Source organism: Micrasema longulum, unplaced genomic scaffold (assembly GCF_059751315.1).
Source record: "Micrasema longulum isolate JH-2025_06_02 unplaced genomic scaffold, ASM5975131v1 h1tg000880l, whole genome shotgun sequence".
Taxonomy (NCBI): Eukaryota; Metazoa; Arthropoda; class Insecta; order Trichoptera; family Brachycentridae; genus Micrasema; species Micrasema longulum.
In genome coordinates, this window is record NW_028278072.1 from 162204 (window position 1) to 189557 (window position 27354).

General features: G+C 33.5%; 1 protein-coding gene across 1 annotated transcript; it reads left to right on the forward strand.

The window, feature by feature from the left end:
- Positions 1 to 27039, forward strand: PAN3 (Poly(A) specific ribonuclease subunit PAN3). Its single transcript, XM_088231393.1, has 14 exons — positions 1 to 175; positions 8232 to 8318; positions 9930 to 10001; positions 13568 to 13705; positions 14374 to 14557; positions 14869 to 14967; positions 15304 to 15546; positions 16994 to 17127; positions 18776 to 18897; positions 20151 to 20274; positions 23862 to 24001; positions 25451 to 25642; positions 25974 to 26136; positions 26403 to 27039. The coding sequence occupies exons 2-14, from the start codon at positions 8247 to 8249 to the stop codon at positions 26514 to 26516; spliced, it is 1797 nt and encodes a 598-aa protein (XP_088087519.1). The 5' UTR covers positions 1 to 175; positions 8232 to 8246; the 3' UTR covers positions 26517 to 27039.
- Positions 27040 to 27354: the final 315 nt, after the last annotated feature.

The following is a 27354-nucleotide window of genomic DNA, read 5'->3' on the forward strand; positions in this document are numbered from 1 at the left end:
ATACACTGGCAACTCTATAAGAATCAGTCGATTTTGGAAAACGAAAGCAGATTGAAAAACTGACAAGCCGCAACAAACGGAGCGCCACCAGCCACCATCAGCTTGTCAACGAAATACTTTGTCCGAAATAAGTGCATCACAATACAAGAAAATTACTGTCTTCGTTCTCGCATCGGTACGTTTTTATTTTCATTTGATTTGTTTTATAAACTTACATTTCACATACAATTGTAAGATCATGTTAAATGTCCAACACCTGTATGTATCGACTACTCAGATGTTACTAGAACTTTTATTGCAACAATTTCATTTCATGATGCTACATACAAAATAATTGGGGTAGATTGTTTGTTTCACAGATTTTCGCTCACATTATTACGGCGACTCGTAATAATAGGTAAACAGTATGCCGTAAAATATGTTAATATTATTTTTTGTCACAAGTGCAGTAGTAATCTTGTTTACACGATCTCAATCTATTGGTAATAATTTTGAGTAAATTTGTTTACGAAATACATTGTAGTATTTCTTACTTGAAGTATTTTTCTGGTTTATGTGTCAACTTACATTTTATGGATAAACCATTGACCTGATTTTTATGTACATAAACATATCTGTTATAGACAGAAAAAAACCATTTTTTAGTATTTTCCGTATTACGCAAAATTATGTAAAACATGGAAATAATAACTAGAACTTTCTAAGCTTGGCATAAAAAGTAACAAGTTGCAAAACTACTTAAACCATTTTAGATTAGGTATCTTAGTGGCTTACATGTTTTATTCTCTCATTTTGTTAGATGTTATTGTACGAGTGTCACCCTTAACTTTTTTCACTATTTTTTCAGTGTAACTAACAACGGCTTACTTAATTTGAAAACTTACAATATTGTCGCGCATGAAGGTAGTGTAAAGAGTGTGTGTGGAAGTGCGAAGAATGTCTTTAAATTGGAATATTTTTGTACCTATTAAGGGTTTTAGTGGTTTACGCGTTTTCTACTATAAATGACGTGTCTGTTTCATTTTCCCGGGTTCATGTTGAAATTATTGATTTCAATTGTATTTTTTCACTATAATATTTCAAAGTCACTAGACTTACACCTGAAGTGTAATACTAATCACCTTACCTTCATGTAACACATAAACAATTTAGGCTGCAATTGGTGCACCAATTCATTGTTCTATGATCCATCAGGTGGAAATAAGGGAATAATGATTATGATTACTAGAACAATAAAAAAAAGTATCTCAACGCAACAGAAAAATAACTTTGACGTGAATATTATTATACCAGATAAGGAAAACATTCTCCCGCATTACCCACAACTTGTTCCTCAGAACTTATAAAACGTATTATTTTTTGTCCAAATCTGGAGTCCCTATTTTTAGAAAACCATCGAGTTGTTGGAGAAACTCCAAAGATGTGCAACTAAAATGGTAGTTTCTCTGGGGAATAAAACACATGACGACCGCTCAAGGTTAAGAGAGCATGGTTTGAGTATACTAGAAGAGTAGAGGCGGCATCTCGATTGAATCATTCAAAATTTTAACACAGCAATGTAATGTACCGAAATAAAATCAATGTTCACTATGAATAGTAACTGCCACCTTAGAGGTCATTTATTGAAATTAAACACTACCCTCTTCACATCGAACCCCAGGAAAAACTTTCTGACAAACCGAGTGGTGGAGGAGCAATGGAATAGCCTTTCCAGGGCCCCGATTACAATGGGAAGTTAACATTTATCTTCAATTTTATCTACAAAGTAAAATTAAGTTTTCTGTATGAAAAGCAGAATATGCATACATTTTTTTCTTTCAAACAATTATAGGTTATCGATGAAGATACTTTAAATGTTCATGCAAATATACTAATTTTTGCACACAAATATCGATTTTTCTTTATAGACAGTCCAAGATAATTCTCATTGTAATCAGGGCCCAGGAAAGTGAGTGGTGCACGCTCGGTTAGTACATTAAAAAACTGCCTGGATGAACACAAAAAATTATCATGTTTTATAAAGGAATTTTTAAGCATCCAATTACGGTGACATTATCAGTTGCACTTTTTAGTATGTTTTTGTACATTATGTCTTATGCATTTCCTGTGTATTGGATAATGGCTCTATTAGGAATTTATTCATCTTATTGTTACATTATTTATTGTATTACATTTAAACACAAATGCTCTCGTGTATTATTGACTATTTCAAGAGTGTACGGTGAAGCATATTTATGTCAAAACCAAGTTTCTAATTATCATAAACTCAACAAATAATATAATTTTCCCTTTAAGCATGCAAATTTTTTAATAAAATGCCCATGGTTTAAACACGAAAACAATCAATGTGAGGAATGAAATTTTAACAAATGACTATGATATCATGTGTTTTACTGAAACGTGGCTAAACTCGGCAGTTTTTAATAAGGAATTGTTTGATTCTTGTTATATTGTCTTAAGAAGAGATCTGAAAGCGTCAAACTCTGCGTACAGACGAGGAGGTGGAGTTCTGGTTGCAGTCTCAAAACGACTTGCGACCTACGGAAATAAAATGCTTAAGGGTGATGGTGAAGATCTTTGGGTAACTATAACACATAACATTAACTCTAACTGGTGTATTTGTCTCTGTGTAGCGTATTTCCCACCAAACTTATCAACTGAGAATTATATAAATTACATTACAAAAATTCTAACTCGCAATTTATCATAATAGGGGATTTTAATTTGCCTGAGATCAAGTGGATACCAGATCCAACATTTGATAAGAATATACTTCATCCCATAACTTACACGAACCGAAAATCTCATAATTTAATTGATTTGATGTCTATCTGTAATCTTTACCAATTTAATAATGTATTTAATCAAAATGGACATACATTAAAAACTTACTTAAACATGTCCAGCAAAGTTAATTACTTTGACTGGCTGGCCGCCAGCGCCCTTGTTTTATTTGTTATTATAATATTTCCATTATTTTTTATTTCCTGATTATGATTCAGATGTTTGGCAAACCGGATGACTGGAGTTCGGATAAACAGAGTTCTACTGTTGAATTATTTTCTTTTTTTTTTCTTCTGTTTTTAATCAATCTAACCCATTGTTTCACTTATCTTATGTACACAAAGATAATTGGAACCGGTTCGATCTCTCAAAAATAATCCTGAGTCTGGAAAGTATTAGGACACGTCTTGTAAATCTTGATATACAGATGGGTCCAGGACCGGATCAGATTCCGAGTATTTTTGTAAATAAATGTAGTAATGAATTGTGTGTTCCCCTTTATATTATCTTTAATATATCCTTAAGTGATTGTGTTTTTCCTGACTTATGGAAAATCACAAACATAGTTCTAATCTACAAAAGCGGAGACAAATCATCAGTAAAAAAATATAGACCCATTAGCATACTGTCTTGTTTTGGAAAAGTATTCAAGTCACTGATCTATACAGTCATCCAGTCTCATGTTAAACTATTCATTTTTCCTAAGTAACATAGATTCATTCCATGAAGTTGCATCTCATCAAACCTTTTGTAATTCTGCAACTATATCTGTTCAGCTGTCAATGAAAGATGTCAAGTTGATGCTGTGTATGCCGATTTTCAAAAAGCATTTGTCAAAGTAAATCACTATTCTCAAACAAAAACCGGAAGCCTTCGGTGTACACAGTGATCTCTTGCGTTTGTTGTCCTTATATTTGGAGCATGTACCCAAACAGTATTTGTAAATGATTACAAATTCTCCACAATATATGTTACATCTGGAATCCCTCAATGTTTCCAGATGTTCCACCTTGGCACGCTAATATTTTTAATTTTCTTAAATCTAAACTTAGATGCAATTATTTATTGTAGGCAGATGATTTGAAACTTTTTCAATTTTTTTTAAATTCAAGTGACCACCAGATGCTTCAAATAGATCCAAACTTCCTAATAAATAAGGAAGTTCACTGGTTTTTAAAAAATATTTGTATATAGACTATTGAACTAAGCCAAAATTAAAAAAAAAACTTATACGAGGGGACCTTTAAAAGTAACCTACCTAACTATGATAGAAACGTAGTGCGGGGTTGAGCAGGTTGTTGCAAGCTGCGACATGTCTTGTCGTGTCAGACCACTTCAGTTTAGTTCAGTCGCGCGTAAGCTCTTGGAAGTATTGGTCGCTGAGTGCATCAAGGTGCAGTAAAAATGGATAAAACTAGTTTGAAGCATCGTGCCATCATCAAATTTTTAGTAAAGGAAGGAAATGGACCAAAGCAAATAAATGAACGTATGATCGCAGCATACGGTGACTCTTCACCTTCTTATTACACAGTAAAATATTAAGTTAAGCAGTTTAAGTGGGGTCGTGAGTCCATTGAAGATGACTCGCGCAGTAGAAGGCCAGTTGAAGCAACATCGCCCGAAATAGTGACAAAAATAGAAAAAAATGTTCTGCAAAAGCTTCTCAATTAGCTCATGAATGTCGAGTTTCAGAATTATCAGTTCTAATAATCTTACATGAATATTTAGGGATGACTAAGGTCGGCGCGAGGTGGGTTCCTAGAATGCTGACGCCTTTCCAGAAGGAGCGACGGATTCAGTTTTCAAAAGAAAATTTCGACCTATTTGAGGAAGGCGGCGAAGCTTTTTTGTCTCAAATAGTGACAGGTGATGAAACCTGGATTCACCATTAAGATCCGGAAACAAAAAAGAGTCAATGCAGTGGAAACATAAGGGTTCTCCGCCGCCCAAGAAATTTCGGACTCAACCGTCCGCCGGGAAGGCTATGGTGACCATATTTTGGGATAGTGAAGGTGTGCTATTGATTAATTACCTTCCCCACAAGGAGACGATCACAGGGGCCTACTACGCTGGTGTTTTGAAAAAACTGGAAGCGGCAATACTGGAGAAGCGACGGAGGAAGTAAAGTCGCGGGGTGCTTCTTCTTCATGACAATGCCCCCGTACACAAGTCCCGCATTGCTCGGGCTGCTGTTACTGAATTGGGGTTTATAGAATTAAATCACCCCCCCTATAGTTCAGACCTGACCCCCTGTAAATCTCTTTTGACACTTGATAAAAGACTTAAAGGGATGGAGATTTTCGGAGGATGATAAGTTTAAGTGCGTAGTCTCAACGTTTTTTCAAGACCAAGAGTTTAAAAAAAATTCCGACGGTATTAACGCGCTCCCCACGAAGTGGATCAAATGTTTTGCTCTAGAAGGAGATTACATCTAAAAACATTTTTAAAAATTCCTTAAGTCTGTTTCTTCACACCTAGGTAGATTACTTTTAAATCTCCCCTCGTATGTATCGCATTATCAGCGCTATGATTTTTTTAAAGTTTTGTGATTTTAAAAATACTCCGCCTGTGATGTCACAAGTTCTCTTCTGTGAGTTGCTCATGAGTGGCTTGGCTTCCCAGTAACTGGAAATATATAACAACACTATTATTGGTTAAAAAAATTTTTTTTTTAATTTCCTGTAGCACTGAACTTTCTCATTGGTGCCTTAAAAATAACATGCACCTTAATGTTAAAAATGTTTCAAAATTACATTTACAAGAAATAGGAATCCTGAGATGGTAATACATCATATTGATTCAGCAGTTCAGTTAATGTGATGCGCCATCTTGGAATTATTCTTAACTCTCGTTTCTTCGTTCTTCTCATTTTGACTGTGTCAAGATGAAATCATTGAAAATGATTGGCTTTAAATAGAACAACTAAATTATTAAAAAATCTATCATCCCTTATCTGTCTTTATAATTGTTGATTCGAAACATCTTAGAATGTGGATGTGTAATCTGGTCACCTCATTATATTACTTACAAAAATACTATCGAATCTATACCAAAAAAATCCCTGAGTTATTGCTTGGAACGACTAATATATTTCAATATTAAAACGTTGGAGATGAAGAGGCAAATCTCTGACTTAATGTGCCTGTACAATCATTTCAATCTTGCACAGAAATAGTTACTTTAAATGTTCCCACTAGGCGATTAAGGGTGCACAATACATTTCCTTCCAGTATTCAATAAAAATATTGTGCACTGTAACTCCTTATCTCGAATCGTGAGGTTGTATAATGATTTCAAACGGGATATCGATATTGGTGTATTAAGAGATGGTCCACACAAATATAAAAATTCTGCTGCTAAAAAAATTTAATTGTACCTTCAATAATGTTTCTTGCATTTATTTTTAATCACACAATATTCTTATTTATTTAGTATTATTTATTGTTACTTCATATTCTTAATTTTATTGGTACTATTATTACTTTAATTTTTATCATATAAATAAAAAAAAACTTATTATAAGTTATTAATATTATTGATAACTGGAATGAAAATTTGTTCAAAAGAGTATGGGCGCTTTTGACGGTATGTTTCTATAATTATTATTGTATTCATTTTATTTTGTTTAATTTCATTGTAAATACATTTTTAAGTCATTAGTATTTCAATAATTTTTTGTTGCTTTATTTTTTTTTATTTAGCGCACGCCAGTAAACAATTTTAAGAAGATAATACATTCAAACTTGGTTACAACGATCACGGAAATAGAGAGATCTCGGATATAACGAGGAAACATTGGTTGACATTTTAGTTTGCGGTTTTCTCCATACATTTATTAACTTTTATAACGAGCTTCTTCGAGGACATACCGAACAAAAATATTGTCAACAATTGAAAAAAACTCTTCAATTGTTTAAAAACACAAGAACCTAAGTAATAAAATCCAAATGGGGGATTAACTTATTACCGATGCTGCTGGGGGTCGGGATCAGTTTAAGTTTATGATAATGTAAATGTCTGTACCTATGTAATTGGTGTTTTCACCGATAGCATTGACACATATATGGTTGAAATTGCCTGTAAAAAATCCAAGCTTTGTGAACTTAGTAAGCACAGGCTCGGCACCTCATTACAATTTACAACTTCTTTTGTAGTTTATGAATAACATCTTGTTTCGGGGGGTTTTTACAATGTTTTTTTAAAAATGTTCTATGGTTAATGCATAATGAACATTACAATTATTTGTATAATAGAATAACCAAGTTCGACTGTATGTGTAAATGAGAAAAAAAAAACTTTTGAAAGACACATATTTGATCAATTCAGGAACCGCAGTCAGAAAGTCTGCTGGATCACCAGGGTTCTGTCTTGCTGGGCAATTCTCGATGATATGCTTGATGGTTTGCCGGAGAGGGTATCTTCCCTCATTTGTTCATTATATCCGCATATCATTGGAAGGGTCAACGCCCGAGATTTTCTCATTGATGTAAGGCATAGAGTGTAGGTGAGGCTCCACACTCGGCCTCCACTCTTAGTCATGAGTAGTTTAGCTCAAACTCATCCATGCGCAGTTGCCCAGTTGTTTTGGACGGTAGTCTGCTCATTTCTGCATTATGTATATCCTGATGGATCGGTAATTCCGGGTTGTTGCAGATTTTGTCCTATTATTAAACATAAATAATTACATTCAATTGTAAAAAAAATATCACTCCCTAGTTACAGTTTAGTTCTTAAAACTCATTCCTCGTGAAGTTGATGACTAGCTTACCTAACTATTTATTAATTGCATATACATTCATTTTTATTACTGTGGAATCTGTATAACACTAGAGCATTTGAACATAAATATGGAGTCTCCCCTGGTTAGGCTAGTTTCTCTATTACTATTCTCTTCAGTACTATCTTCATAGTCTTCCATTAAATGACAACCGTAAACACTCTTACTGTACACAGATTAACAAATGACAGGATACTAAAGGATTGACAAAAAATAAAGAATATGTCCTAATCCTAAGCAAACAAGTACTGAATTTTACTTCTTAAATAGTTGATCAAGATTAAAAATGTGGAGAACTTTCGTGAGATGCAAATATAGAAGACCTTTTTCTTCGTTCCTCAGTTTCGAGGATCACGACCATTGCTACTGTTTTCCCCGGCCATTCTATACACGATGCGTCTCCACCCTTCACGTATCTGTGCCTTCTTTACAGCTCTGTGCAGACTCCCCTGTGACATTGTCTTCACCCGATCAATCTGTCACATTGGAAGTCTAGGCATTGGTTTTAGTGATCACTTTACGCACTCTGCAACATCTACCATTCTACCTATATTTAATCATTCCCATTTTTTCAATTCTTCCAGTTATAAAATGTCTCTATCTCTGCTGAAATAAACATGATAAATCAATCTAACTCTTTTACATAAATCTTTTTTATCCTGTTTTCTAGAATACATCCTACGCAATGGATCCATCTGTCTATGCATTTTCGCCAGGCAGCATGCTTCCACAAGAATCTAAACTGGCAACATATATGGTAAGTTGTTCAATGAGGAATATGCATTTTATTTAGAATAAATATGTATTACTTGTCATTTCGTAGAACGAATACTTGATTACGTTATTCCAAGATTATTCAATAATCTTCCGGTACCATCAGATAAATCTGAAATACCAACAGCATTTTGAGTATATCAAAATGTTAGTAGACAATGACTGGATTTAACCTCCTAGGGGTATTCAAAATCAAGATCAACATATTACAACAGAGATGAAAACGTTTTCAGGGGGTAATATGAAAATTTGGGCATTTAAAGGGCTTATGAGCTAGATAGAGTAGGTAGGTAATCATGTAAAATGTATCAGGCTTATGGCTACCATGGGATTGTTTTACGAATAGCATCTGGAGCTCCAAGTGTTTATCACTTTTCCAACATTTGTGGCCATATGTCATGTATAGTGTACTCGATGTTAGCTTCCAGGCTGGAATTGTTATTCGCTTATCCGCATAGACTAACGAATTCAAATGCCCTGTCAAAAAAATGTCTGAAGGGGTCAAATCGTACGATCTTGTAGCCAGCTCTCAAGTCCATTTCTCGACATTGTCACTCACGAATTGTGTAAATAGATTCACCTTTGCGTTTTAAAAAATAAATTTATGATAGGGTATAGTAAATTGACTCTCCAAATGGACAATATGAGCTAGCGGATGCAGCCAACAATCTGTTAAAGATGTACTCGGACCAGACAACATGTAATAACACTGACTAACCTGGCGTTGAGTCCTCTTCCTTGTCGGCGATCAGCTCACGCTATCAGGGAAATTGGTAATCCGGAACACTGCAGGCACACAATTTCGTCTGGAGGCAGCGGATAATGATGAACAGCGATGGATTAATGATAAATTTGAGGCGTTGTGCAAGTTAAGGTGAAGTTATAATTTAAACGGCAAATAGCGAAAATACTTTTCAACATTTCAAAATGCCTGCGGACACAACTCGTCAAAAAAACGAAGAGAGCGCGCGGGTCAAAACACTAGCCAAACCAAAAATGTCCCGTCAGGCGTAGCGACCTCACACAACCAAAATTAGCCAGTATCTACTTACATATGATTCTTCTGGCTAAAATACACCGAAACAAGTTATCGGCTCAATCAGTCACTGAACTCTTTCTTTAATAAGTCAAAAGTTTCGGGTCATGCAGTATGGCATGTGGCACCACCCTGTGGAAATCAAATGTTTTGGCAACAAAAAAATGCATTGAGCATTGCTCTGTACTGGATTCCATTGGTGGTGACATTTTGGCCTTCTTCATTTTTGAAAATGTACTGCCCGATAATACCTCTGGCCCATAATCCCCTTTGAACAGTACGCGGTGCATCGGTAGCTGATGAACTGCTTCTGGATTAGAGTCACTCGACAATTGTGCTTATTGACAAGGCCACCGAGGCAGAAATGAGCCTCATTGCGGAATAAACTTTGATGGTAAAACAGCGGATTGACCGAACACTGATTTTGGAAATAAATGCCTTGACTTCTATGTTCCCCTATTAAAAATGTTCTTCATGCCTTGAAATATCTTTCAATGCTTTTTTTGTTAAAGATTAGATCTTTCTTTTTATCTTATTTTAAATATGTATAATTCACAGAACCGAGGGTCAACGCCAAATCCATTACAACCTCTCGTGAGAATGATTCCATCACCAACTGAATTGAAACCTGTAAGTTATTATTTTTATTACAATTTTATCATGTTAATATTTAACATAAACTTATTTTAAAATAGCAGGGTTCGGAGGGTATATTATGTCATGCTATTCATTGCTTGTATATATATTATTGATATTTATAATTTAGTAGATGTCTTTTTGTTAACAACACATTTCTGGGTTTCTCCATGTTTAACTTTACTGAGATTCCTGCAAGCACCACAAAGTCGCATTAACTACCTAATTAAACTCTATTTTTAGTTTCTGTTCAAACAAAATAACTTTCCTTTTTGAGATATTTATTGCGATATGTATCCGATATTTTGATCATATAAATATTGTAATATTTTCAAACCCTGTAAAGTAGTGCACATATAAAAATAATCTAATGTATATTTTCAAACAATATTTTGGGTTTGTCCAAATTTCTGTAGCCAAGGACGGGATTCAACAAAGGTCTCGGCTCTTGAAATTAAAAAACGAACAAACTTTAACAAAAACTTAAAAAGATGAAAGAATTGAAAGAATATAGATGTTCAAATATGGGCAGAATGGTGAATGAAGTGTGTAAAGTGGCCACTTAAACCAGTTATTGACAGGTCATAGACAGCCCTGTAGATGCCTAGACTTCTATATTACCTTCTCTAAAATGTTCTTCATCTCTGTTATAATATGTTAGTATTTTTTTTATTTTTAAAGCATTAACTTGGTCTAACATTTTAACTAATGTTAGTAAATATTAGTATAACCACTTACTGACTTCTTTATGTCTACCGGTTTCGAGACGTACGTGTCTCTTTGTCAGGCACTCACTACATTACATTTAAATACTACAGTACACATGCGCTAATTTCATTAGGTTAATAATAATCAGTTGTTGGTGGATTGGTAGGGGGTAGGGAAGTTAAGTTTTAAGGCGAAATGTAGGCTGTATTGAAATTCCATTTGATCAAACGTTAGCCCAATTAACTGTTAGTATAAAAAAATCTTATTTAATATGTATAATATTATTTATACTTTCCAAGAGACAGGTACGTCTTCAAACCAGTAAATACAAAAATTTGGTATGTGGTTATGTACTAATATTTACTAACATTAGTTTTTATTTTTATTCTAATAATGCAATTATTATTTTATACTAATTTAAAAAAACAAAAAACTGTAAATTTTTATTTTATATACATCTACACCATAGATTTCATAATGTATTCTAGATTTAGTATACCCACGCACAGGCCGTGCCTATGTGGGATTTTTTGTTTTAATTAATTAAGTTATATATTATGTAATAATAAATGTACCAAATGTAAACAAAAAAATTGTAAGTAAAATAAAAATAAAATAAATAATTATCTAACACCTACGCTATAGCTTATGGTTTAAATTATTGTTTTTCCATATTACACTTTTCCCTTTTTGTAAAAAATGCCATTCTTTGTACACATATTGTCGCTTTAGTTCGTTTTTTTCCAATCTACCATTTTTAACAAAACTGAGTAAGTGTACAGGAGTTCTGAGAAAGCCTTTATTTACAAAATTCAAATAAAAAAAAAAAAGTTTTAAGGGGTTTTCATTATATTTGCCTGTTTGTAAAAAAAAAAAACTTTAAAGCTCTATTTCTGCAGATTAGTGTTTTGGTTTGTTGGACAAAAACTAATTGAAGCGACGATATATATATTTCATTATTTTAAATACGCTTTCAATTTTTATTATTTGTGTGTGTCCTAACTCAACACAGTGCTTGTACTCCCATACGTGACTTTATCTATTTACTTAATAATTCATTTATATTTTGTTTGACCGACAAGCGCTTTCACCTAAGTGGCCGTTTTCAGGACTACTAATTTGATTTGAGAATATTAGTGATAAGGCGGTTTGATTTTATAACCAATAATGAAGTCTGAGAATGAATGCGTAAGCCTCCTATAACACGTGTCTTGTGAGAGCCTTAACCGACGTTGCCCTTTCTTCACCTCTGCTTTCTGTCGCCGTGCTGGAAGGCTTTTGGCTGTACTTGACAGAACTCATACATGCGAGATCGACATGGAGGGAAGCGAGAGCGCTGACTGGTGATAGGGTCTCCCGGAGACATCTGATGATATCTACATGCTCCACTTAGGAGCAAATGTGGGAAAGAAATATTTCGCTAGGTCAATAAAGTTTTCAGAAAATATTAATTACTTCTCCTTTGTGTACAGGACAGGTACTACAAATTTCAAAAGAGATATTATATTTTTTTATACCAACAAAGTAAAAGATATTTTTCAATTTGGCCTTTTCACCACCAAGGGCGGTATATTATAAGTAAATAATATTTCATGAAAAACTTTATTCTATTTTGGAATTGTGTGGAATATGTTTAAATAATATTATAGATATCAAATTAACACATACTTCCGTTCCAAAGCTCTCATTAAGTTCTGATAATAATTATCATATTTCCTGCCTATTGGTTTTATATTGTTCATCGAACATGAAAGTACTTTTTATTCAAGACGTAAATTTGTAATTTTTTTTCATCTTAATTGACTCCAATCTTGAAATAGTATTTATTTAAAAAATAAAAAAAATTGTATACATATAATAGGTTAATATGATTTCAGGAAGGTTTCAAAATGTGTCCGACGTCGAAATCCACGTGAAATTTTATTTTAAATTTTGAGTATGTCAAAATCTTTGTAGATGTGTACTGGATTTCACCCCTTAATTTCACCTTCTGTTCTTTTTATCGGCTTCGTGGTGTAATGGTCAGCGCGTTTCCCTACCATGCAAGAGGTCTCGGGTTCGGTTCCCGGCAGGATTGATATGAAATATTTATTTTAATAAGTGTTTTTACACTAGAATATTTCATAGTCCTTGGACTGGTACCTGAAGCGTAAGAGTGATCATCTTACCTTCATGTAACAAAAATGATCAAGATACACCGCAATTGGTGTACTGGTGCAGTGCCCTATGCACCATTAGGTGCGGAAAGGGAATGATAATGTTCTTTTTAATTTACAAAAATCAACATCCATATTCATTTCAGTAAATTAAATATTATTTTTGGACCCCAATGTTCTCTTTTTGAAAAAGTTCTCAATTTACACTCGAAATACACATTTAAAAATATTTAAACATACTTATACCCGTATGCAGAGACAAACCTTAAGGTGAAGAAAGTACATTCTATTGTCTTCACCTTCGGGTTATTCTCTGCATTTGAAATTAGAATGTACCTTCCTCACCTTAAGTTTTGTCTCTGCATACGGGTATTAAAATATTGTTGAATAATTTAGAGTTTATTTTTATCCTTTTTTTAAAAATATATATTTTTAAATATATTGTACATTTTTGTACACTTTGCCCAGCTAACAAGGGTACATACCTCGTTCCAAGCTAGGCAATTACATTTTAATACATAATAATAACTTACAATTGAATAGAAAGACTTCTGTCCAGCAGCTTCCAGCCAATGGCGGGTCAAAAGCCCTAAACTTCCATATTATATTCTCAAAGTTCTGCGTCATTAAAATACCTAGATCCAACAAACTTTGGTTTTGAAGTAGAATATTATATGTATCCAATTTTATTTACAGGTTAATGCAGAATTTATTCCTTCAGCATTCTATACTGGACTGGAGGAAATTTCAGTTTCTCCTAAGGACCCTTCCCCAACCCATGCTATATCTGCACCTCCTCAAATAGCAGCAGCCTCCACAACCCAAGTCCATCAGGTAATTATTAAATAAATTACACATTTCTTTTACAGTGGCCTCTTTTCATAGTTCTCCTGACATTTACAATAATTAGTGAAAATCTTCCATGGAAAAATATTTTTAAACTCTTGAAGTAAAGTTTATTTAATTTTTTTAAATATATAAAACATGAAAATATATGCGTCCTTACTGAGGTAGCTTGGCCAAGAACACTTTACAGTGTTCTTTTATTTTACATGTATAAGAATAGAAAACTTTATTTACGGACAGATGATTTACAAAATATCAAAACACTATTATCACCCACTGTTTTAAAAAGATCGACAACGCGTTTGCCTGCCTTACTTAAGGTCCTGAGTTCGATTCCTGGCAGGATTGATGTGAAATATTTACTAAAAAGGTGGTTTTGTAAAATATTGCAGTGTAAAAACACTGCAATATTTCACAGACCCTCTACTGGCACTTGAGGCGTGAGATTGATTACCTTATCGAGTGCGGTTAGATTCATTTAGACAATTGTTTTATTGATTATATATTAATACATTAAACATTCATATAAGATTGTGAACTTTGTTATCAGTATTTGATTTTTTAATATAATAAATTGATATCAAAGTTTTTTTTAAATTTTTATTATCACAAAGTGAATGGCGATGAATTCCATTGAAATAATTTTTTTTTTTTAGGAGAATGTTGGTGGAACGACATATTTTTATTCTACGAATGCAGAAAGCGTTCCTGCTGCTCACAGCGCAAATACGGATCCTCAAATTACTGGAGTCTCATCTTCTAGCGCACAATTCACAATCCCTCAAATGTATTCGGGGACACCAACTCATATGTCATCCATTCCAGGAAATCTGAAATCCGGTAAAATTTTAAAAGCTAAATATTTTAAAATTTAAATCACTAAATGATTTTCATTTAAATTGCCACAATTTGTTGTGTATTCAAGCATAAGACTTCACAGGCTGAGCGTGAGATGAATAGCTCGCTATCTTGGGTTCCTTCAATGTATTTTGATGCAAAAATATGTTCATTCATTTTTTAAATTCAAATTATATAAATATTTAAGTAGTTTTTTCTTTAATTTAAAAGTCAGCGACTTGTTCTCACTACTCAATTATTTATAAAATATATTTTTTAAATTATTATTACATGAGTATATTTTTTCATATTAGGTTTGGCCTCATCATTTTACATGCCCGATGTCTTACGGTCAGAAATATTGATGAAAAATCAAATTTCACTTCAACAACCTGAGGCTCATGCATATCCTGGTAAGTTGTATTGTTTTTGTTTTTTTTTTTTAAATATTTACATGAATAATTTATGCATTCTTTTCATTATATGTCATTTCATTTTCTAATCAAATATTTTTGGGGATTTACAAATATTTTTTTTTGTTATGAGATTAATTTTTGAAATTTATATATAATACTTAATTTTGGTGCATATTAGAATAACAATTCCCTTTAATCAAAAATAAAATAACACTATACTATGATGATATAAAAAACAACAAAATAATCACAGCATTTACAAATCAGAAGGTTTGGGCGCCTAGAAGCTATAATTTTGCATTGATATTTCATATTTTGGCCAATTTCTTTTAGAAATGCCAAGTGCGGTAGAACAATATGTGGACCTTATTCCACTAGAAGACAACTGTGGATCTGTGTCTACGTACCGGGGATCTCACAGACAAAGCGGCCTACTGTTTGCCCTGCGTCGGCTCCATGACTTCAGACTGTCTTCTACGAAGTGTCCGCTGCTCATCGACAAGTGGAAAACTCTTCAGCATCCCAATATCGCAAGACTTCGAGAAGTCTTCTCCACCAAAGCGTTTGGAGATAATTGTAAGTATTCATTTATATAGGTTCCCTGAAATTAGATAATAAATAAGTTAACTAAAGATAATAAATAAGTTATCAATAAAGAAATTAAAATTTTGCTGAAGCATAGTAACAAAGAAAATTCTGAAACACAACACAGTCTTCCTCATAATAGGCTATCCTAGTGAGGAGAACTCTTAAATCTCAAAACTCACGGATACATAAAACATCTTCTCAAAAAGTTCAGATAGTTGGCGATTAAAAATTAATATTATTTATGTTCAATATTATTATTAATAATCTATTAATATTATTATTGCATTAACTTTGTAGTCAAACATTTTTAGCTAATGTTAGTATAAAACTATGTACTTACCGGCTTTTTATGTCTACCGGTTTTGAGACATACCCTGTCTCTTCGTCAGGACTACACCAACATGCGAATACTAAAATACACTTTCACCTTTAACATCACTGTAGTGTAACAAACGAGTTACCACAACTTGCTGGTTCGTCACCTGCGTATGCCGCAATCAGAATTCCCGGCCTAAACAGGAAGCCACCCCCCCAACAGAGTTGGAAGGTAGGGGCACGACTGCGTCGACTGCAAGTCAACCGCAACAGCCCTGAAAAGGACTTTCTACCCGGTCCAAGTGGTCTATAGAGGCGAAGGCAGTCAGCTAGCAGGGCGGAGCGATGAGCACTCAGGGCGATGAGACAGTAAAATACTTGTTCACTGTCAGAGTTGGGAACTCAACTGATTTATCAATTGAAATTACACGTCTTACAAAGCAGCGTGCGTTCAGCTCAGCAAGGCTAGCCATAATGCTGCGCCAGGTGGCCTAGAGCAGCGGGGGTAGCCCACTCGACGTACAACACAATAATACGGTCCTTTTTAGGGCCTCACAAATATGGTTTATTGTGAATTTTTGAAGATATACTTTTAATACATTCTGTAGCACTATCTGGGTGGAAGCTAGTATCGTTGACTGAAGTAATATATGGGAAAGGTCATTTCCATCATTCAATGCCATTGAGAACAGTTATTTGGTGTGTATTTATATAAATATAATCAGTTTCAATATATAAATAGTATTTGGTGTCATTGAATATGTTGAATCGCTTCAATTTTGAGTTCGCAATCATATTAGCATGAGAAAATTAGCCCAGCCAATGAGCTATCGGTAAACTTGAAGTGATGACACTTCCGGCTAATTGCCAAAGTGCGTATTGCGCCTATATGCAGGCAAGGGGCAGGGCTTTTGAAGGCCTTTTTTAAAAATCAACTATTGTCTCCCAATTTTCTCAGTTATAACACTAACACACTATCAACCATAATAAAAATAATTAAAACATCAAATAAATAAATTGAACATGAAATATGTATTTGAGACCTAGTTAAATAGTTCATATCGACTCACAATACTAAAACTTAATTGGATGAAATGTCTTACGGAATAATTGTTTCTAGCCTTGATATTTGTTTATGAATATCACCCTGGATGTACAACTTTGATGCAGACATATATGAGCAGTATTAACTCAAATGGGCAGTATGACTCATTCTCTAGTGATCCAGATGCTCCGCGACCCTATTCGCACCAGGTAAATAAAATATTATTCATATTTCAAGCGATAACTTCGTGATTTCCATGTTAATTCGTTCACTGATGCTTTTTATCTAATGGGATCCACTCTTTAAAACATATCGTAACTTCTAAATTTGTTGCAACAGAGAGAAAACATTTTGAGAAGGGAATATGGAAGTCTAGGCAGGGCTTATGACCTCTCATTGGCTGGTTTAAGTGCCCATTTTACACACTGTGTAACATTCACCACTCTGCCTATGTTTAACATCCACGTTTCCGCAACTCTTCCATCTGTTGACTTTTGTGAAGTAAAAGAACTTAAACCTTCATCGCATGAGTGCGGTTCATCCGGCTGAACCGATTCACCTACTAATCAACGCCTGAAAACAATTTTCCAATTTTTATACCTCTTATATCAGTTAGTTTAATCAACAATGTTTTGGGTGTGTCCAAATGTTTGCAGACAGGCTGGATTTCCTCGCTAGGAAAATTTAAAGCAACTTTTGCTTTTATGCCCCAATGTCCAGAATGTGTAGATTAATCGATTTGTCACATAATTTGGAATTCTTTGGGGTAGATCTTCCGGCTTTTCGTAGATCTCTTTGTCACTAAATCAGTGTGGGATGAAGATGGATTGGCATGGTTTAGCTCGAATTTTCATATGTTTATCATATTTATTGCCCTTTTTTGTCTTTACCACATAGTTTTATGTTCTTTTTGTTCTGTTTCTTTTACATATGTTTCTTCATGTAACTGTTGTAATTGGCTTAGGCCGTATATAAAATAAATAACTCTCTGGGGAGGAAATCCAACCTGTCTGCAAACATTTGGACGCCCTCAAAACATTGTTGATATCATAACTTTCTTATTTTTGGAATACTTTACTTCTGATTGGAGCATAGTACTGGGACATTTTCACTGTAGATTGTTTTTTTTGTAGGTGCTCAGTATCTCCTCCTATCATGTAATGTCTTCAGATTCATGCAGGCTATAGCCGTCTTTTCATTATCGATGTCTTTTGCACCCCTTTCTTGAATCAGCCTTACACAGTTCACGGATCTCAACATTTGTGCAACTATCATACATCGTTTTACCACACATTCGCCCGAGGGATCGCATTTCGACAGCATTTAACCTACTTTCATAATTATTTTTCTAATTCCATACTTCGCTCCCATACATTATATATAGCCCATATCCCATAAATATAGCACAAAGTTTTAAATAGCTTGTTATTGAAATTTAACCAAAATTTTAGACATTGAACTTTTAATTAAAAATATACACATATGCAACAGGAATGTTTATGTGATAGATGCATACTTGTATATACATACATACAACCGTATCACATGTGAATTTCTGTTTATTTATCTCTTACAAATCGAGAACTAGTAAAGATATAATGAAAAATAAATTATTGACCAGATTTAAGAGAAAGCGGCATAAACATTTAGTTCCTTTTATTCTACTACACGTTTCGCACAGCAATGTTATTAGATCATTTTTAGAACACGATTTCAAATTCACGTTATATGAAGCGTCATCTCTATTTAATCATTCCTCCGTGATATAGTCAACATAAGTTGAGAATTTGATAAATAATGTATTTTTACTATGAACCAACTATTTTCTTATCATAAAAATGAATTTTATTTTTACAGAAAAACACCTTGTTGCGAGCTACTCATGGGGCAAGTTTGCTTCCTGAATCTACAATTTGGAGTTTATTAGTTCAGTTGACTGCCGCACTCAGAGCCATACATACACCAGGTCTCGCTTGCAGGTATATAATACGCGTGTCATTCAAGTGAAGGCACCATATTTACTGCAATGCGAAGTTGTGCTTACATTATTTATACTGATCGTGTGCTGCGAATACTGTATTTTACGCGATGCTTTCAGGATATTCTTTGGGTTATTGCTACAATTTACATACTTGATTGTTTTCATTTACATTAAAATTTAAGAGCTGTCATTAGACGCCAACCTAAAATTTATTTTTCAGTAACAAACTAACTTCTTAACTCCAGAATATATTATGTGTCATTTTATCTCAACTTGTTCACAACTAGTGGAAAATCGATGTGTCCACATTTTTTTTTTTAGATTCATACTGAGAATTATTTTTGTTTTAGCGTATATTTTGTGGAATAACTTGAATAAATTAATGGTACATGTTTTAAGAGACCACACATTTGAGAATATTGTTCAATAATATGGTGGTCACAGGGTAAAAGTTCTTAAATCAATTAATTACATATATTTAAGTTATGTTATTTTACATCACTGAAAAATTTATTATGAAGAAGCAAAATTTGATGTAAGTCATATTTTCCAACAGTTTTTTCCCATAAGGACCTGTCCTTTGACTTAATTCTTTTACTAAAATAAAATATAGGTAGTCACATCATAGGTACTAAATGTTAAATTACAACATTTTTCTTTTGACCAGTCTGTTTTTTTGTTTGGCTGAAAGATATTGCTTTTGGCAACAAGCTGGCAAAGTGCATATATTTTTGTACTGAATGTTTTAAGTAAATTAATAAATACTGTACTTAACTCCATTTGGCCAGAACTTGACACCCGTGACCACAAAATACACAAGTTTATTATTGAGCCCATTGCAAGTGATATTTTAAAGGCGAAGTATACACATTGCTTACATTACGTTTCTGTAATCAGTATAATCCAAAACCCTTAAGTCAAAACATCCATATTAATTAAAAATATCAAAACAGTTTTGTAAAAGAAATTAGGGAAAAAACTCATAGAGTTTGAATGCAAATGTTTGAACATTTTGCCAGTAGGTTTACTTCACGTGCAATGAGCTCAATTACACTCTACCTATAATACTGCGTAATACTGGGTATTTGATTTCTTTTTAAATAAACACGTGTTATGTGTGGTCTTATTTGTTATTTACCAATAATTTACAATGAAAACATTGCGTTTTTGAATTGGCGATTTTGCTGCATTTGTTTATGCGAAGTGATTATTGGTAATATGTATCTGCATGTAAGTTATTTCATGTTTTAGGAAATTGGACCCCAGCAAGGTGATTGTGAGTGGTTATAGAGTAAGAATATCATGGTGTGGAGTGGAGGAAGTTGCTGGCGCTGTTGGCGGAGCTCCTACAGTCACTCCGGAAGCAGCTGAACAGGTAAAAATAAACTGAATTACTTAAAAGTGTTTTTAGTATGAATCTTTGTACATAAGTACTGGATTTCACCCACTAAGGATATCAAGATTGGCATATACTATATACAAAAGATCTATGCAGAATATGGAAGTAAAATACAGAACAAGATCTCTGTCATTAGCTGGTTTAACCCTTCGTGTGTCGACTTTATCACAACAGCCGAGCCCACGGCCTACACCAGTGAGCTAGTCACAGTCCTCTCACCGCGGCGGGTACACACCACCACTCGCGCACTACCGAAACAATGTTCACACGACTGCAACCGTGCAAACCTTCAACTGACTCCTCGCGCACTTGCCTCCATAAAAAACAACCACGACATTTCTCCCGTTAACAATATTCCTAGCGATGCATGTAAAGTACAGTCATCCTACCCGGGAAAACACCGGCATTTGCTGAACGCGGACGGCGCGAGCTTCAAAATTTTTTCAGTAGGGGCGATCCAGAGCTTTCGAAGGAATACAAATGATATCGTGACTATTTACGCTTCGAGCCTTTGAAAAAAACGAGTACCTGAAATTTGCTTCCAAATCGTATACCGACTCAGTTTTGAGAAGATTAAAAATATTAGATAGTGAAAATGATAAAAAAAATATCACATCTGAAACTCGCGAAAGAAGTTCCCGCGTGCTCGGCCTTTGGGACTCGGTAGTAAAATTCATGACCGATGGATTCTTCACTGGAGATTATAATAGGACTCCTATAGCCCAGACGTTTGGTAGTTATGCCTAGAAATACTTCAAGGAGTTTTAATAACTAGTGTGTTAGATAGAGCTGGGAGTTGCTAATAACATATTCTATTTGCGACCTTGAATTCTTAGTGGAAGTTTTTTTAAAAATACAAAATATGCTTAAAATGTTGGTTTTTTAAAGCATATCTCGACTTTGGCTTATCCCAGACAAATATTGTCAGCTACAAGAATAAAGAGCACTATTTAAGCTAAAATTCATTCTTACTCAACTTTTTGCTAAAACTTTTAATTTATTTAGTAAATAAAACACCCTAAAGCATCTTTAAATAATATTTATTATTTAATTAGAACAACATTAATATTTTGTATGACGCCCTTTGGCTTTTATATTTATTCGTCTTGGTGTGGGTTTGTACAGCTTACTAAAAAATTCTGCGAAAATTTCTTCATACCATACTTGTTCTATTACATTATTTAACTCCTGCACCATTTTTGGAGAATTCTTCCTAATTTTTTTTCCCATTACAGCCCATAGATTTTCTATTATGTTCAAATCTGGGTTATTTCCTGGCCATGAAAGGAATTAATTCCCAATGATTCTGTGAGCTGTGATACCTGATGAAGAAAAACACAAAAATTAGTCTCAAAAATGTTGAATGCAATAAGGTAAACCATCAATACGCATTTAAAAAAATTGCACACTCACAGAACAAGCCCGATGGCAAGGCGCAGAATCATCCTGAAATACAGGGTAATCAATTTCTTCAGTTATGTGCTCAATTGTTGGCACAACACCCTCTAAAATTATTTCACTATATTTTTCGGCATTCACTGACCCTTCTATCATTATTAAATTACCAACACCCAATTTTGTGATGCATCCCCACACCACGATGTAAGGCGAATGTGGGTGCAAGACATTCGTCACTATATCGTTCTCGAGCTCGGCGGCAAACTGTCTGCAAACCGTTAAATTCAAATTAAATCAAATTAAATTTTGATTCATCACTAAGACAATATTGTCACTAAGTAAACAAAAAATATGTGTAAAGTTCACAGATAATCAAAAAAAATATAACTTGTATTGAAGAATATTAAAATAAATGCTTATAAACGTACTACTTTTGAAATTAAAAATGCAACAATATTTACACAGTGAATGAGAAGATTTTTTTACACACCTCAACATTTTTCACGCCACATTCTACTTCACAAATAATTGCCACTTTTTCACGAATTGAGAGACACTTCCTTTTGTTAATAGATATGTTTATAATTCAAGGGTTAGTTTTTAACTGATCTGATATTATGCACTGACTATAGAACATAAAAAAACTGATTAGCATGGTCAAAGCCCCCGAAATAAGAAAGTCGTTCATCAAATAAAAAAGATGTTGTAAATTGTATTGTGATGCCGAGCCGAGCTTGGATTTTTTACATGCAAATTCAACCATGTGTGATAATTTCAATGTTGTCGGCAAAAACACCGATTAGGTACTTATGCACTTAGGCCGCGTCCTGGCTGCAGGCCTAACGCGGTGGCGAAGGCCAGGCGGTAAGATCAAATTCATTTGGTCTTACCGCGCGACCATACTAAGGTAGGTTATTTGCTGGTCGCTAGCTAGGCCCGAGAAACCGGCGGTAACGAGCAGTTGGAAATGTATGGTAAAATCGCTAGCTTTTAGGCCTCGAACATTAATTTGTCTCGCCCGCCAAAGGCTTCGTACTATGGCCATGTGTGGCGTTTTTCATACGTTTTCGTATGTTTAATACTAACGCCCCCGCTGTCGCCACTACGCCACCCGACGAGCCCTTACATAGTGTCATTAACTTCATTTGATCCCGATGCTCGGCGGCACCAGTCCTAAGCTAGCCGCCCATTTAGATTTTATTACTCGGGTTCTTATTTTTTAAATTATGTTTTTAAACTATTTAAGAGTTTTTGCTAAACCGTTGTTACGGAAGTAGTATAAACTCAGCAGCCCTTCCTGGGGCCTCTTGAATAATTAATAGAATAGAAACCTTAGTATTTGTAACACGAAATGCCATCTGTGCCATGTACTAAAATTTACACTCCTGTTGCGTTTACTACTCTCCATTATATTACAGTATTAAGAGAAATAGGCCCTTGGTCTAAAAAAAGGCTCGTCTTTATTGCTGTATCTGATGAGCTAAGGACTTTATTTTAACAGATTGATATCAGTAGTGTAAAGATTAGATTTTTTCCATTTAGTTTCGCCATCTTCTAGTATGTTTTCACTAAGCTATTTATTTGTAGATATCCCATGTGACAATTGCAAACATTGTTCTTAAATACCCGTGCATAAGTATGTAATTTTACAAAAAAGTATTTTAAATTCCACCAATTGTTTTTTTATTTTTCTCCAAGAGGCCCAATGTTCCGTGTTTTTTTATTTTATTTGTTAATAGACCATTAAACTAAGCCATTTTTTTATTTATTCTCATGTTTCGTATTATCAGCGCTATGATTTTTCAAAGTTTTGTATTTCTGAAATAACTTCGCGTGTTACGTCAGAGGTTCTCTTCCGCTTATTCTTGATCAGTTCTGCCCATTGGTCCATTGACGGCAAGCAAACCGGAAATCTTCCATAACTCTCTTATCATTGGTTGATTCATATGAACTAGTGACATCGTTTAAAGTAGTTGTTTTTTTTATTAATTTATTTTTTATTCTATTTTTGTACATTTTCAAGAAACTTGCTGTTTAATTATAATTAAAATTAGATATAATAAAAATATATTGTATCCAATTTCCCGCAGGGCTGTAGTTCCTCATTATCGAATGGGGCTGCCTTCGTAACAATATCTTTGCAACATTTGTTTTGTATTTTATAGGCCCAGCAAGATGACTTGACAGCGCTGGGTAGAATGGTACTAGCGTTAGCTTGCAGGGCTCCAATGTCTCCAGCTCTCACCCACACACAACTACAATTGCTCAATCGATCCTACTCCCAAGACCTAAAGAATCTCATTCTGTAAGACATACATACATACTTTCACTTTAGTTTAGAACCCCTATTATTTTTTATCAACTACTACTTTTTTTTCTCAGACTCACCTGGGATGGATTGAAATAATTCTAAATAGATTCTCGCCTTATGTTTATGTAATGTGTTTATTTATTTTACAGAAACAAACAGTCGACAATGATATAATAACATAAAAAAGATACGGTTTAAAGACAGACCAGCAAAGTTTCTAAATAAAAATCACACATATTAAATTGTGGTACAACAAAAGGGTGTGTTTGTGTGTGTATTTGAGTAAGTGTAGAGGTGTATTTGTGTGGGAGTAAGTGTTCAGGTGTGTGTAAGCATGAGCATCATTAAATAGCAAGTGGGAGCGTATCGCAACCAGGAAGAATGAGTCTTAATTTATTTTTAATTAAATTAAAAATGTTAAATATATCAATAGATGAAAAAAAATCTTTATATTTTGAGTAAGAACAATATAGGAAAGAGTGTTGTGCAAAGTTAGTGCTACAGACTGGCAGATGGAATAAATACTTATTTCTTGTCCCGCAAAAGGGGACACTAAGATTAATTTTGGAGAGTAGGTTAAAAGAGTCTACTTTATTATTTAATAATTTATATAAATAGCATAACTCAGTTATAGTGCGTCTATTTTCACAACTTTCCATTTGGGAGCGGTTTGAGTTAATTTAAATAAGTCATTTTCTTAATGTCGAGTTGTTGTGGCTTACCATTTGGAATCAATTTAAGTTTGAACATGAATTCATATTTCAGTATAAACCAGACAATGCCCGGTAAATTAAATTTAAATTTCATGTTGCTTCTGCTTGTCGTTTGGAGTTAGCAATAAATTTTATGTTGAAAATAACATTTAATCTAAAAATTGAATCTAGAATGATTTATCCAAATTTATAAGACTTACCGTTTGGGATGAGTTCTTGTGATGGACAAACAAATAGATATGTGTATGAATTTTCTGTTTTATAATTATACATGTTTATACATATATACAAATAATACTTGATTCAAATCTGTCATTATGTAGTTTTCATGGACTTGAGCATACGCTGTTGCAAATAGATATAAATTTATAGTTACAAAATACACTCATGCTTACAGGTAATTTTTCATAAGGTAACCATAGTCAAGGATTACTGTTTTCTTGCACATTAAGAATCATTGCATTTCCCGGGATATTAACTGGCATATTTAGATTATATATATGAATATTTCTATAAACTTGTCTTGATAATATTTTTTTTTCTTGTTTAGTTAAAAAACACTTTTTCTATACTTGTGTTTCCTAAAAAACGTTTTTGCAATAAATTAACAATGAAAACTATTCTAACGGGAGACAAAATGGCTGTCATTAAAAGTTTTAAATAATAATGTGGGATTCCACAAGTTATGCACCAGTTAATTGAATAAATAATATGTTCTTTGCTTTTTCAGTTACTTACTGTCGGTGACTTCTCGTAGAAGTGTAACAGATCTGATGCCTATGATTGGAGCCAGATTCTACGTACAAATTGAAGCTCTACAGCATAGAGCAGATACTCTAGAAGACCAGCTTGCTGCAGAATTAGATAATTCCAGGCATTATAGACTATTGGTGAAATTGGCAACCATCAATGAGAGGCCAGAGTTAGTATTCTCTTTGTATTTATTTATTTTTTATTGTGGGTACTACATATTTAAAATATTATTTTTACAAAATTTATTTAAGAGTCCTCCTCACCAGGGAAACCTTTTTATAACCTTTTTATAACCTTATATAACCTTAATAGATATAAACTGGATGTATTTTAAAGATACAAATGAACTCACGTGTATTTTCAGTTTTATGATATAGATATTTATGTACTAAATGGTGTAGGTGTTCAAGTTTTGACTATCTTTTTTCTGATGTACTGACTTGTTTCTCTCTATTATTGCTGTGAAGACATTAAAATTTTGTTTGCTTATTTATTTTCAGATTTAATATGGATAGCTCGTGGGCTGAGACTGGTGACCGATACATGCTCAAACTCTTCAGAGATTACCTGTTTCATTCCGTTACTTCGGATGGAAGACCATGGCTCGATCATGCTCACCTCACATACTGTCTCAATCAACTCGACATTGGTACACATAACAGAGTATGTGAATTCCCTTATCCATATTTTTTAAGTGCATCCTATGAGTATTCTCAATTATTTATATAAGTAGTAACGTTATAGAAAATTTCAACAAATAGATGGGCGTCATGTAAAGGAAGCTGAGGAGGGGCACATACATAACTTCCTCTATATTTTATGTTGATATCAATAAACTTAGGAATTTCTAATCTATTTGAGATTTATTGAAAAATTTAATTGCACTGGTCATTGTCACTTTATGATATATATTTTTAATTCTTTACCAGGTTCAACTGATGTCAAGAGATGAGCAAAGCGTGTTGGTGGTGTCTTTTGCAGAGCTAAAGCACTGCTTAGAACAAGCCTTTGAAGAAATATCTCAAGCTGCCAGTTCTGGTTGAGTTCAGTAAAATAACACTCATAGGAAATCAGAATGTGATAATGGCTTTCAGCAAATATGCTGCCTTTGATTTCTCTTTTTTAATGAGTAAAAAAAAAATAGATACTACAATGAACTGTTTTAGTACTGATTACATACCAAATTATTTATTTATTTCATGAATTATTGCTTCAATTGTCACTGAATACCAATTTTAATTTGACAAGGTTTTAAATTTCAATCGTAAATATGATAAAACAGCACACATTGATGAAATTTAATCAATATTTTAACACTTACTGAAACCAGCAGTATGTGTTTTTATTAGTTTCTTTTAATTTTTTTTATTATTAAAAATGCAAATCGTGTTTGCGAAATTTGGTATAAAATTATCTTTAAGGATACTTCTGTTTGAATACACTTAAACCTCATAACTATCGTACAACCTATTATAAAAAAAGTCAAATTGTTTTTATATTTGCTTTCTGTTTCGACAGCTGAAGTGATTTTTTTGGTTTTTGTTTTTGTATCCATCATATTCAAAATTGACTATAAAAGAAACATTAAAAAAAAACAACCATATCAACTCTGATGAGCATATGCGTGTATTTATATGAAGTCTGTTTAGAACTTAATACATGGTTTTCCAATAAAAAAATTAAAAGCTACTCATGATGTAAATACATATTGTAAATACATAATTATTATTTAGTGTTTAAACAACCATTTTTTTCTCCTTTTTTAAAATCCTATCTTCTTTTTCTTTTGCCTTTTTGCTGATTATTTATCTAAGCAAACAAGTATTGTTTCACTAGTATTGTTTTTTTATAACTCGAGACTAAGGATATTTAAATCAAATG